At 38.5% G+C, this 14,772-nt stretch overlaps 1 protein-coding gene across 1 annotated transcript; it reads right to left on the reverse strand.

Annotated features, from left to right (window-relative positions):
* Positions 1 to 198: 198 nt before the first annotated feature.
* LOC141720508 (protein DETOXIFICATION 46, chloroplastic-like) lies at positions 199 to 12,927 on the reverse strand. The gene is made up of 14 exons (XM_074522948.1): positions 12,401 to 12,927; positions 12,232 to 12,326; positions 10,174 to 10,282; positions 9,976 to 10,031; positions 3,420 to 3,475; positions 2,927 to 3,065; positions 2,668 to 2,805; positions 2,527 to 2,595; positions 2,318 to 2,428; positions 1,954 to 2,082; positions 1,437 to 1,514; positions 975 to 1,046; positions 654 to 716; positions 199 to 557 (listed from the first exon to the last, which is right to left on the reverse strand). Exons 1-14 carry the CDS (start codon positions 12,813 to 12,815, stop codon positions 456 to 458), a joined length of 1,632 nt encoding a protein of 543 aa, XP_074379049.1. The 5' UTR covers positions 12,816 to 12,927; the 3' UTR covers positions 199 to 455.
* Between the last annotated feature and the right edge of the window lie 1,845 nt (positions 12,928 to 14,772).

Consider the following 14,772-nt stretch of genomic DNA (forward strand, 5'->3'; position numbering starts at 1 on the left):
TTAAAACACAGTTAGCTGATATCTAGTTGAATAAGGGTTATTGAGATGTTGGTAAAATGGTAGTTAGACAACCTTCCGTAAACTGTTATTAAATCAGTTTAGACCAGTGTTTTACCCGTTGTGTAGCAGAAAAAAATATTGTTGACTATCGAGGCGCTGCCATCTCTTAACAACTCTGACAATGGAATGCAACCTTAATACTTCGACTTTGTTTCTTTTGAAGACCAACTAGATTTCATATTTATAGGCAAGCCCAAAACATAATAACATACATTTCAGAGATGAAATTTTTCTCAACCATATCATTAACTGACAAAAGCTTTGCTAAAGCTACATGATACAGAATGATACCCCGTGGACTTACTCTGTGACACGTCGAGGCAAAACTATAATGAGAACTTGGAATTCTTCATTCACAATAAGCTGATCAGGCAGACAAGAATTTAGAGCTACAGTTACGCAATTTCATGCTTGAGTATATTAACGGGCATTAAATTGTCAGAGTATAGTATCCCCCTAGGTAAGTTAAGTCGTCTTAGTGCACTACTGAATCGGCACTGAAAATTAAAAAAGAGTATTGTATAGAGTACATGTTAATTTATATAATTAACAAGTAGAATATAAATTAAATAATTTTATGGAATATAAATTACCCATTGAAATGCTGCTAGTGCCCACCAGCAACCTGGCAAGCCAGTTCCTCTACCACTCAAGATCTGCAACAAGTGCGAGGGCATTTGAGTTTCTCCTTTTTATGGTGACAACAGTATTTAGAATAGTTTCAAAAACAGAGGAAGCATCATCAATGGCTTCTATAGATTTTATAGCTGTAGGAAGTCACTGGTTGCTTTTCTAAGGATCTTATATTACTGGAGTAGACTATAGTTTCTAGGATGCTTAAATAGAACAATTACGGAATAATAAAGAAATGAAAAAAAAAATCATACCATAAAGAAATGAATTAAAAATCATACCAATAGGAGGAGAGTACCAACTGCAACAATCACACCCATTGACAAACTAATATATATCAAATCTCGTCCAGCCTGCAGATGAGCAGAAGAATACTGATGCTTGAAGAAAGATTTTCATTATTTTAGACTATTTTGTCAATAAAAGATAATCCACTTTGTTATAAAATAATAAAGACCATAATTGGTAACAATGTTAAACCGTGCTTGGACTTTGTCAAAAAAATACTTTGATATTTTTTTTTGCTAAATAAAATTCTGTGAAAACTGAAGGTTAAACAAACAAATTAGGGTAGTTTCACTTTCACTTGTATATTAACAATTTATAACCTTATTTTGTACGTTACGAGTCACGACTTCTAAGAAGACCATTATACCCGGATATAAGAAAAATAGTAGGTACTTAAACCTTATCATAAAATTCAAGTAGAATTTATCTGCAAATGCTTGTGTAAAATGACTTACCAACAGTGTCCCTTCAAGGCTTGAAGTACAAGGAGTGACACACAGCGCAATAAAGAAAGGAAAAAGCACTTTATGCATCTGCAGGGAGTCGAACAGGAAAAATGAGGTGAAGGAAACTGATTGTTCGTGGGTTTTACCTACTTAAAAGCAAATAAAAACATGTCACTTGTATCTGCTTTTACTAAATCTAGTTGTCCGTGATGATGGGAATAATAATCACATGATAAGCTGAATAACTGAATGATCATTATCTGTGCATGACAACTAGTCAAGGATGAAGATACCTCTTTCATCTGAAAATACAAGTCCTACTCATATGACCTAACCTCAAGGGGCTCTGCTTTAGGCAGAACCCAAAGAGCAAGTGTGAGATAATGTAGGTTCAGTGTTTAATATCTCTTTGACCTAATGATTTTCTCGCGTGTCAGCATTACATAGTTTACTATAATATGGTGATAAAAAGGAATTAAAATCTCATGAAAAGTGTTACCAAACTGAGGAATGAAATTGAACTGACCTCCTTTATGACTTCAGCATCAGGTGAAAATGCTTGGGGAAATAACAAGGGAACAAATGTTCCTATAGATCCTAATATCGTTCCACTTAGTGCTCCAATGACTAGAAGAGACTTTAACAGCATACGTGCCTGTTTGGTACTTCCAATTTATTAGATTCTTCATAGAAACATCAAATGACCAACTGTTTTGTAACTAGAAATTTTCCTTATGAAAATGAAAGCATAAATATCATCAGCCGTAGCAACTATACTGCTTCTACCACTACCCTTGCCACCGGTTCCTTTACCATTCACTGAAAATCCTCAGTCATGTAAAAACCCTTAAACACTTAATTGGACTTTTTAAAATGTAAATATCACCAACCCTTGACAAATTTCGATTAGTTCCATGTATCAGCTCAGGCATGAATGATTGAGCAGTTTGAGATAGAGGTTCTGCCCATACTGCACACATGCAGAATATTTGGATCATGACCTAGAAAGATTCGCAATTCTTCAAGGTAAGTGTGCCTAAGCTTCATATAAATAGAATTCAGAAGAAGCTCAGAGAAATGCAGCATAACAGTAACTGACCTGATGTGCAGCAACTGTTTGTATACCAAAAGAAGTAGCAAAATACACCAGAAGTGAGTAAAACGTCACCTAAGAAAGTCAAAATGTAGTTATCACGGCTTATTAGACAGAGCAAGAAAAACAAGAAATATTGTTACAAACCTTTGATATCATTGTGACAAACACCGGTGCAGCGAGGCTGTATATATGCTTCAAATCATTATATGACGGAACAGAGAAAAGATAACCATTATATCCTTTCTTGTTAAGTGCCTCAACCATCATATAAGCTGCAATAACCTATAGTTTATTCAAGTACCGTAAAAGTGAGGAAGTTTGCAGTTAACTGTCCAAAGTGAGAAATTTTCAATATAAGTTGTTTGATACGGTAAAATTTAAACATAATGCTTAATCACCGTACTTGTGATGCCATTGTTGCCCATGCAGCTCCCGCGATACCATAGCCTAGGAATGTGCATAAGACCACATCGCCAATCCCATTTACAGCACTGGCAACTGATAAAGCCTTTAAAGGTCCCCAAGAATCTTTCATGCCGAGACTGAACCAAGACATATGATAACTAGTAAATACGCCAGTCTTAAATATTCATATATTTGGGGTTCTGAACACCATGAATCCAAAAACTGACACTGGTGTAACCTTAATTCTGTATTTTATAGATGAGATTAGCCATTCTTCAGAGTATAAAATATAAAGGAATTAATCCTTGAAATGTTCAGGTGAATTCTTCACTTATACCATACTGAATCTAACCGCATCTCATGTGCTCAAATTAACAACAGTTACAGTCCCATGGAACAGTTTGCAGTAAAAGACTACAAAAGAAGCTACTTTATTGTGTGCATTCTCTACTTCAAAATGATATCATGCAAACAGAGCTACGAGTATGGACCTTGCACTCTGAGCAACGCATCCAATGAGCACGGCAGGCCAAGCGAAACCTCGAATCTATGAACACGATAACAAAAGTAAAACAGTATATTTAGAATTAAGTAGAAGTAGGCAAAAAGGGGAAATTCGATATCTAGAAATTTTCAAATTGATTGACAGATATATCCTCACACTTTAACACTAGGCTCCCTCTATTTTTGCATGTTTGAACTTAGCATCTCCATTATTGTTGAATAGGTTTCTAATTTCGTAAATACCATTGATTTTATATGTGATCCAATCAAGGCCACCACTTAAAGCCTTTCGAGACTTGACAACTTAACAACTACTGATAAAAAAACCATTCATACTTGAAAGATTTTGAAATCTCAATTGTCTCCTAGTTTGCAAGTTACAAACAGTACTTCTTGCAGATACAACTTGTAACATATATATTTTTCAAAATAATCATAGAAAAGTGTTTGATAGAGCACTTTCAGGACTTTCCTGTGTGAAAACACAAGATGAAAGAAGAAAGGAACGGCTATCAGAGAGGATAAGAATTTTATAGTCAAAAACCAGAATAAATAGGGTTCAGCTATACTTCATAATTTCTCTTGGTTCCTGCTATAATTACAATAATTCATGTGCTCTGATGAAATACATTTTGAAGTAAAATGAATCTATATTTTTACTAATTATCTAGCTTCATGTGTCAACTTTAGGAGTTGTTACTGTCCCATTTCTGTCTTGTGATTGATTTATGGCTGATAAGTGCTATGGATTCACTACGATTTACGAGACAGAGATAAGGATAAGGAAGAAATTGTACTGAATAATATAAATACAAGATAGATTTGCTACAATTCGAGATGTAGCCTCTCCTACAGTTAACTCCCACAATAATCAACCTGCCTATAATTGTAAACCCTACTTCCTTTTATCCTCCCCACTTTCTCCTAACAAAAGACTATTCTGCCCTTCTTTAAAAATAACAAGTCTTCAGTCCATTTGGGCTTCAATAGCGTGGGCTTTCTTACTCTTGGACCTTCTCACATATGTGAACAGTATAGGTGGCTGGCCTGGGTTTATAGCATTACCCGCGGCCCATACAGCCACCTTGTCCTCAAGGTGGAAAGAAGGGAATCTACTGTCCAACTCTACAAACTGCTCCCAGGTAGCTTCATACTCCGGTAACCCCTCCCATTGAATTAGCACTTCCACAGCCGCAGAGGGAGTTGCTGTGTTTTTTCGCACCCCTAGTACCTTCTGAGGAGTGCCTTCCCAGACTAGTGTGGCACTTATATTGGGAGGTAGGATTGATGTAGCATTGGATTGACCCACTGCTTTCTTTAATTGAGAAACATGGAATACGGGGTGAATTCTCGAAGTGGGTGGTAGCTGCAGTTTGTATGCCACCTTACCTACACGCTGGATCACATCGAATGGGCCATAATAACGAGGTGCCAGCTTGGCACAAGCTCGCGTGGCTACTGACTGTTGCCTGTACGGTTGCAGTTTGAGGTAGACGAGGTCTCCTACCTGGAACTCCAATTCTCTACGAGACTTATCCTCTTGGTTTTTCATACGCTGTTGAGCCCGTAATAATTGTACCTTCAACTCATCAATAATAGCATCTCGTTCCTGTAACTGATCTTCAATGGCAGAGAGCCCTGTGCTTCCAGGAATGAATTTGATTAATGGTGGGGGATCTCTACCATACAAGGCCTTAAAGGGAGTGAAACCCGTAGACACATGGTATGAAGTATTATACCAATACTCCGCCCAAGATAACCAATTTTCCCAAGTTCTTGATTTGTCATTAATAAAGCTCCTCAGATAGTTTTCCACACATTTGTTAACCGCCTCTGTTTGACCGTCGGTTTGTGGGTGGTATGCGGTACTGTGATGCAACATTGTACCCTGTAGCCTAAAAATTTCTTTCCAAAAGAGACTGAGAAACACCTTATCACGATCTGATATAATAGTGGTGGGGAAACCATGGAGGCGTACCACTTCCCGAATAAAAACCGAGGCAACTCCTTGAGCTGTGAATGGGTGTTTTAAGGGCAGAAAGTGTGCATATTTCGTGAGACGATCGACTACCACCAGTACCGAATCCCAACCTTGCGATTTTGGTAGCCCCTCGATGAAATCCATCGACAACTCATCCCAAACAGTTGACGGTATTGGTAGTGGGTTAAGGAGACCCGCTGGTTTGAGTGCAGATGACTTGATTTGTTGGCACACCTTACATGCCTGCACATATTGGGTCACTGCCTTCCTCATGCCCACCCAGAACCAAGTGGATGCAAGACGCTGATATGTCTTGAATTCGCCTGAATGGCCCCCCATGGGCGTATCATGATACGTGTGCAATAATTTGGCAATGAGAGAACACCTTGACGGTAATACAATTCTTCCATTAAACCTTAAAATCCCATGCTCCAAGGTGTATCCCTTGGCCACCACTTGTCCTTTTTCCAAATCTGCTTTGAGTTTCTTAATAAAGGGATCTTCTTTGATAATTGCTTGTACCTCCTCCCAAGGTGTGCCCCCAGTAGTGATTAGAGTACTAAGTTCCCCAACAGGCCCAGACTGTCGAGAGAGGGCATCTGCCACACGATTCGAGGCCCCAGACTTGTAATGAATTTCAAAGTCAAAGCCCATTAATTTGCTGACCCACTTCTGGTATTCCGGGCCTACTTCTCGTTGTTCCATCAAAAATTTCAGGCTTTGTTGGTCGGTTCTCACAATGAAATGTTGCCCGAGCAGGTAGTGTTTCCATTTGAGTATGGCTAGCACAATCGCCATTAGTTCCTTTTCGTATATGGATTTAAGTCGGGCTCTTGTTCCTAGGACCTTGCTGTAATATGCAATGGGGTGTCCTTCCTGAAGTAAAACAGCTCCCAACCCAAAACTAGAGGCGTCAGTTTCCACAATAAAAGCCTTGTTGAAGTTGGGCATAGCCAGAATAGGAGCTTGCGCCAAAGATCGTTTCAATAGCTCGAATGAAGCTGTAGCATTTTCAGTCCACCCAAAGTGATCCCTTTTCATCTGGTCCGTTAAAGGACGAGCTATTGTTGCATACCCAGCTATAAATTTTCGGTAGTAACCCGTTAACCCTAAAAAAGAACGTAACTGTTTCAAATTTTTGGGTTGTGGCCACTGTAGCATTGCCTCTATCTTACTTCCATCGACTGCAACCCCCTGATCTGAAATCACGTGTCCCAAATATGCTAACTGAGTCTGCCCAAACTCACACTTATCCTTGTTGGCATACAGCTGGTGCTCTTGTAACGTTTGTAACACCGTGGCCAAATGTCGCTGGTGTTGTGTTGCATCAGGACTGTAAACCAGAATATCATCAAAAAACACGAGGACAAAACGACGGAGATAAGGCTTGAAGACGGTGTTCATAAGGGCCTGAAAGGTAGCAGGCGCATTCTTTAACCCAAAAGGCATTACTAAGAATTCGTAATGCCCCTCATGTGTTCGGAAAGCCGTTTTCGTTACATCACCTGCCTTTACTCGAATTTGATGGTAACCCGACTGGAGATCTAATTTAGAAAAAAATTTAGCTCCATGAAGCTCATCTAATAGCTCGTCAATCACCGGTATTGGAAACTTGTCAGCCACTGTTACCTTGTTCAAAGCGCGGTAATCCACGCAAAACCTCCAAGATCCATTTTTCTTCACTAAAATCACTGGACTGGAGAATGGGCTATTAGATGGTTGGATAATTCCTGCGTGCAGCATGTCCCGCACCAAAGCCTCAATTTCATTCTTTTGAGCCTGGGAGTATCGATAAGGCCTCACGCTCACTGGGTCTGTTCCTTCCTTGAGAGTGATACCATGCTCGTGTCCCCTCGAAGGTGGCAATCCCGGAGGCATCTCAAAAACAGTCTCATAATTCTGCAGTGTAGTGCTAAGAAAGACAGGGACTTCGTGTTTGCCTTTCTCTTCAGCTCCTGGCTGTTTATTAGCAGACAGCTCGTTGAGCTCAACCAGAAAACATTTTCCTTCTTTCTTTAAGGTTTTGAGCATGGCTTTTAGAGATATTAACGAACGCCCCAAGCTTGGATCTCCTTGAACTGTCACTTGTTCTCCACCCACCATAAATTTCAATGTTTGGGTCTTCCAATTTGTTATCACCGTACCCAATTTCTCTAACCAAGCTACACCCAAGATCACGTCGGAATTACCCAAATCCAACGGCAGAAAATCCTCCACTACGGTTATAGTAGGCAAGTGCACCATTACCCCCTTGCATTCTCCTTCTCCACCTGCCATTTCCCCATTTCCTAACGACACGCCAAACTTCCCTGTTTTAAACACTGATAACCCTAGTTTTTTAACCGCATTGGTGGATATAAAATTGTGGGTTGCCCCAGGATCCACCATTACCACCACATCTTTGCCCAGAACCTCGCCTCGCAACTTCAGAGTTTTGGATTAGTGATTCCCACAACCGAATTTAAGGAAATTTCAGGTGGGATCTCTTCATCTTCACTCGGTAATACAACCAGACCCTCCTCCCCCAACTCATCATTTCCCCCTTGCTCAGTCTCCCCAACCTCACCCTGCATTAAGATGACACTCAACTCACGTTTCTTACAACGATGACCTGCCGACCACTTTTCCTCACACCTGAAGCATTCCCCTTTTTCCCATTTCGCCTGTAATTCCTTCTCAGTTAATCTCCGAAACTCCCCCATCGGTTTGGCTACTGGTAAATTACTCATACTCCTTCCAGACGGACTAGAGGGTGAAGAGGATGACTGGGAATAAACTGACACTAAACGACTACTTGAACTGGGAAAACTGGACTGAGATTTAGATGAGGTTGAATACCACGTACCTGATTTGAATGGATTTGTGCTCACACCACTCGCTTTACGGTTCCCATTACATCTCAGCTTCTCTTCTACTTTTACGGCCAATTCCAAAGCATGGTCCAAATTAATCGGGCCTAACACACGCACTTCTTTTTTAATCTCATCCTTTAAACCGTTGATAAATTGGGCCAGTGCAATCTCTTCCGGAACTCCTGTTAGAGGGGCCATCAATTCAATGAAACGCCTTCTATATTCCACTACATCTGTTTGCTGTTGGTGGTGGAGCCACTGTTCTTGTAAGCTACCCATAGATGATGGTCGGAACTGCAGCAGCAACATGGACTTCAACTCTGTCCAATTCCGGATGAGACGACGCCTGTCTTCCTATTGAAACCATAGTAACGCATCCCCATCTAATGATACCACCGCCGCTTCCAAAGATTCCTCTTCTCCCAATCGGTAGAAATGAAAGTAACGCTCTGCTCTCAAAATCCCGCCATCTGGGTTCATTCCATCGAACACCGGTAAATCCAGTTTTTTCACCTTCCAATTTCCTCCCACTGGGTCACCAAACCGACCCGATCCAAACCCGAATCCACGGCCCGACCCAGTCCCTGACCCGAGACCCGATCCATAACCAAAACCCTCCTTTCGACACCCTTCCCTGCTGACCCATTTAATTGAGTCGCCTCATTCACCTTCATGGACAACACCGTCAATCTCATCTCTTCTTGGAATTGCTCCTGTTCCTCCTTAGATCTGTTGATTCTTATCTCAACCCGCTGCATAGCCTGGTCCAACGTGACAGATAGATGCTCTATAAGGGAACTTTGTAGGCTTCTGGTCGCATTATTAACGGCCGTTGCTACTTGTTCCCCGAGGGTTGTTCGTAGCTCTTCGATCCCCTTCTCAAGCTGCTCAATACGAGCTTGATTAGATGGCGGCGCAACCATTTCTCCTTGGATCTACTGCTCTGATACCAATTTGCTATGGATTCACTACGATTTACGAGACAGAGATAAGGATAAGGAAGAAATTGTACTGAATAATATAAATACTGGTTACAAGATAGATTTGCTACAATTCGAGATGTAGCCTCTCCTACAGTTAACTCCCACAATAATCAACCTGCCTATAATTGTAAACCCTACTTCCTTTTATCCTCCCCACTTTCTCCTAACAAAAGACTATTCTGCCCTTCTTTAAAAATAATAAGTCTTCAGTCCATTTGGGCTTCAATAGCGTAGGCTTTCTTACTCTTGGGCCTTCTCACATATGTGAACAGTATAGGTGGTTGGCCTGGCTGGCCTGGGTTTATAGCAATAAGCTAAAGAAATACGTACTTGCCTTATTTTTGTATGAGATATACTCCCTAAAAAGGAGTTCAATATTAACCTGTGTTCCTTTTATATTGTTTGTTTGGGTTGGCAACCAACAACCATTACATCTTGTGGAGAAATATTGATATTTTTATTTATGTTTGCAAGTAGGTTAGGAGTTGAGAGTCTTGAGACTAGATTAAAGAAAAAACATCAGATATTCAGATTAAATTGGCAGGAAACACTGGCACATCCTTGTGTAATTTATACATGTCAACATTTGTTGAATTTATAAAAGTTTATGAGTTCCTTCATAATCAAAATATTCATAAAAGAAAAAGCTTGGCGCTGCTTACAGTGCTGCAAAACTATAGAAATCAGACCAGAGAGAAAGTAACAAGATTTTAAATGTAAAAGGAACCTGAACATATGTGTTTGCTGCAGATATGATATCCACATTTTTGGCACCAGTAAAAGCTGGAAAACGTATAGCAAATGTGTAAGTCACAGGCCACAATCTGCTAATTAGACATGCAAAAGATAAATGCATCATGAAAGATAACTAATAGGGTAGGGCCTGAAACTCCACTAATCTATAGTTCAGGAAAAGTCTTCGTACCAATTAATGCCCTTGCTCCCAAAAATCTCGTGAAGAGAAACATTAATACACCACAAGCCAAGCCAAGAAACAGCAAGATAGAAATCTGATGCTGCACATCGTCTTTATCCTGGACTGGTCTCGGTTAGTTGAGCAATCAGAATTGTAAGAAAATAAAAAGATCTATTCTTAGACCACAACACTTGGTTCACTGAACTATAGAAAAAAGGAACTAGGAAGGGAACTTATTAACACATTCCAGCATGCCTTTCTCTACCTACATAGTATATCTTTAATTAAAAAAATGTTAAAATGAAGCACTGCCATAAGACCAGAAATTAAAGTGAAAAACACAGCATTAAGACTAATAATCAAAAAGCATTGTATTCAAATGTAAATTACCAACCCTGCTGAATGTGCACGAACTGAAAGGGGAAAACTGGAAGACTAAATTAATATGATTAGGTCATAAGTCTGTCAGCATAATCCAATAGCAACCAACCAAACAAGCTCAAAATAAAAAGGGGTCAATACATGTAATGCCGCATTTAAGACCATTTGTAATATCCCGTATTTTTTAGAATTAGATTAATAATTGAATAATAGAAAAAAATGATTAAAATTAGATAAGGACTGGGATTTAAAATTGAATTAGAGTTTTGGGCCTAAAATTTGGATTTGTAGGTTAAGATATATGGTTTTGTATCGTTATAAATACACCATATTCGTATTCCTTGTTTTTATCATTAAAATTCGTAGGACTCTTCTCAGCAAAAATCAGCTGTTTTGTAAAATCCGTAGAAAATTCATCGTAAGTAAGAATTCAGTGATTCTGGACTTTTCGGAGAGGTCTTTTCGTTATCTTCAACTTTCGTGTTTCGTATTTCTCAAGAAAATGTCGTTTAGATGGTCAAAAAGGCTATATTCAGATCTGGTCAAAATTTGAGATAAGTTTTTGATCGATCTTTAGTGTTTTCAAAATTGTGTGTTATGTGTATATATTTGATTATCAAAATATGGGCTAAGTGATGATATATTTGAAAGTATTATGTGTTATAGAATATGTATCGAGGTGTATGTATGGTGTCTAGACGATAATTTGAGATCTTTGATTTGTGCCATGGTTTGTCAAAATGTCAAATAAGAACTTAGGACCGTAGTCACCGGATTGTAGTGACAGTTTTTTGAAAATTTAGGACCGTTATCACCGGGTTGTAGTGGTCGTTGCATGGATTATGGATTTTGAATTATTGTTGTTTATGTGGTATGTGTTTTGTGTGCATCGAATAAGAATAAGAATATGTATCGAAAGTGTTTGTTTCGTATATCGTATCGTATAGAATGTCGTATTTTGTTATATGTGTATATGTGTTGTTTGGCCTACTAGTTGGATCGATTGTTTTCTTGCTGGGCTTCGCAGCTCATTCTTACAATTTCAGGTTTCGCCTAAGAGTTCGAGTTGAATAGCATTGGAGTTCGAGGATCTTAGTATTGGAGTATATTAAATTTTGGGCTTCCGTTAGCTGCGCTTTTGTAATTGTAATTTGTATTAGTTTTGATTTAGATTTAATGGTCCGAAAGTGCAGGCCGTTACACCATTCTTACCAGACGTAAGACGTCTATCCAAACATTTTCAGGTGCTTTCAACCATTTGTGGCCACAAGAAATTTGTGGAGGGGAGCTAAATTCCTTTTAAGGATTTTCTTAGAGATGCAATATTTGATTTTTTCAAAGTGACAATTTCAATTGCTTTTTTTATTTAAAATCGAGAGTGTCCTGATGATGCATCCACTGCCCTTGAAACTAAATTGCCAAAATTAACTAAGCTCTATACTTGATCTAAAATCAAATAATCCTTTCAGGTCACTTTTAACATCTCAAAGAAGATGAGTAAGCTACATTCTTGAAAATTCGGCACCAAATTTAATTAGTACACCCTATAAGGTTGCTATCTACAAATTTCTATCTTTCTTTGTTTATAAAAAAGATCACCTGACTTGCAACTGTAGCACTTAAAAAGAATTTCAACATTACTACAATGCAAAGTTATGTTCGTGCACACCGATAAAGAAAACAAACCTTTCTGGCAAGAGCAGTGGCAACAAAATTCGAAGTAGCAACAGAAAGGAACATGAACAAGTAACTCATATTATCACAAAGTACAGTTCCAGGACCTGCAAAGCAACACATATACATAAACAACACAGTCATACACTCACAAAATGCAACCATAAAGATAGTGAATTACCTAAAGCAGCAAGCTCAATAGAACTAGACTGACCAATAACAACAGTATCAATTAAACTCATCAATGGCCCACATAACCAAAGCCCAGTTGCAGGCCCAGAAAACTTGACAATCTCCCCCATTTGTTTCCAAATGCTCTCATTTTCACCAAACCCCTGGTGATCAATTTTTGTGGGTTCTTCTTTGTCTTCATTAACAAGTGAACTTGAATCCAAATTTACACCATTTTCACTCAAAAATTCAAAACCTTGAGTCACAAAAAATTCTTGGCCAGGACTAGTACATTTATATTTTAGATTGATTCTTTGTAGTGGGAATAAAATTGGGACACGGTGAAATGATTGTTTGGAGAAAAGGGATGTGTGTAATTGTTTGAGATTAGGGTTTTGAAATATATTTAGGGTTTTACAATCCATGTTTAGAGTTGTTACTGGGTTCAGACAGGAACAACAGAAGACTAGTCACCAGTTAATACCAAGCTGACTGTACAATCAAAATATCTGCAACCAGTGTTCCAAAAAGGTCCAAATGCAGACCGGTAGGTAACAGACCCAAACAGGACGAACTTTTTTAATTTCCATCATTTCGGAAATCGAAACTACTATGTGAATTTATAATTTATCGGCATAATTTTAAAAAATCTAATAATTTATCGGGAATTTATCATGAAGTAGTCAAATATTTTTAATCAGTTTTTAGGTTATTTTTGACCAATTTCTACGACCATGATTCAAGCCCATAATAAAATTTACAGATAATGATTGATGGTAGATATAAAAAAAAAATCTTTTCTAATTTAGTTTTTGATATTAATTTGCAAATAAATATAATTTTTTATATACAATTTACATTTAAAAATAACTCAATATAATTTCTTATAATATTTTTTATAAAAATATAAATAAAATGTAACCCGTGTACTTTTATTTTATCTGTCACGTTACATAAAAAATTATACTTCAAAAACTACTATTTTCTAAATTTATTTCCCATGTTAATTTACAAATAAATATAATTTTTTATATACAATTTTGATAGGGTATAAAAATAACCATAATTGCGGAATTAATTAATTAGACAGATTTGGTCAAAGGGAAAAACCCAATTAATGAGGCTCAAAACCTAATCATTTATTATTTTTCTGATTAATAAAGGGGCTAATTGAACAGGCCAATCAATGTGTTCAAATAAGTAACTACTTCTACAAGAAGTAGCATTCAAGCAACCTAAATTCGGAAGGAAACTAGTTCCTGCTTTCTAGGACTTCAAAGTCCAATCAAAGAAGGAGACTTGTCCACCAAGTCACCCAATTCTACCATAATTTCTAGACCCTCGGCGTCTATATAAAGGGTCTTACCCCTTCAACTTCAGGGGGGACGTTTTTCTGGATAAGAGCTCCATACGTCACCACTATGAAACCACGTTTTGGAAGACATCGTTAAGCATCACAAAGCCGCAAAAGAATCATACAAGCCACGAGGCCATTACCTGGAACAACGTTTTAGACATAGTCCTTAAAGGACATTAAAGTCACTACGTCCTTGGTGAGCTCTCGCTGCCATAGCCCCGAGAGAAAGTATCACCAAGAACTACATTTTGGCTTGATTCTTGGCATACGCCGAGGTACGTAGGCATCTTGTGAGGGCAGATTCAAGCCACGAAACACAAGTGCAACCATAATGCTCGAAACTTATCAAACCCTAACAGTAAATACACGCAATAAATAAATAAATATTTTTTATCCATAACATTTGGCGCCGTCTGTGGGAAAAAGACGACAACCATGAAAGCACGAAGAAGTACCGAGAAACCACCTGCTGAGATGCGCAACGTCGCATCCAACGTTGAGATTCCACCACAGTCAAACCTCAATATCTGAGGGACTAATCTCTCAGGGACGAGATCCCCATTACCCAACCGTTGATTAAAAAACAACGGTCTCCAACCTCAAGGGATGCATAATTAAGAAAAGAGTCCCAAACTATAGATGATGTTCTCACTAATGAACATCCGAATTTTAGATGTTAATAATTGTGCTTCCCTCAAGGGTGAATGATCGCCCATCTTATGGGATGTGAAACTTTAAAGAGGAACGCAACATCGAGTACGTGAGGAGTACGAACCTCGCTATTTGTAAAGGCCAACCACTGAAGGGAGAAGTTACGATTTCAATGATCCCCGTATCGAGGATATTGATTGTTCATATGAAGAGGAGATCGCCCCGAGATGGGAGCGGCCGAATAAGGAACCTACTGTCAAAGGTCGTTTTTAGCCCCAATGACGTGAAAGGATGAATCCCCAAATAATAAAAAAGAGGATCCGTGCACATGAAGTACACATCCAAGAAGACCAAAAAATTTTGAATCATAAAGA

Source organism: Apium graveolens, chromosome 4 (genome assembly GCF_009905375.1).
Source record: "Apium graveolens cultivar Ventura chromosome 4, ASM990537v1, whole genome shotgun sequence".
In the NCBI taxonomy this organism is placed as follows: Eukaryota; Viridiplantae; Streptophyta; class Magnoliopsida; order Apiales; family Apiaceae; genus Apium; species Apium graveolens.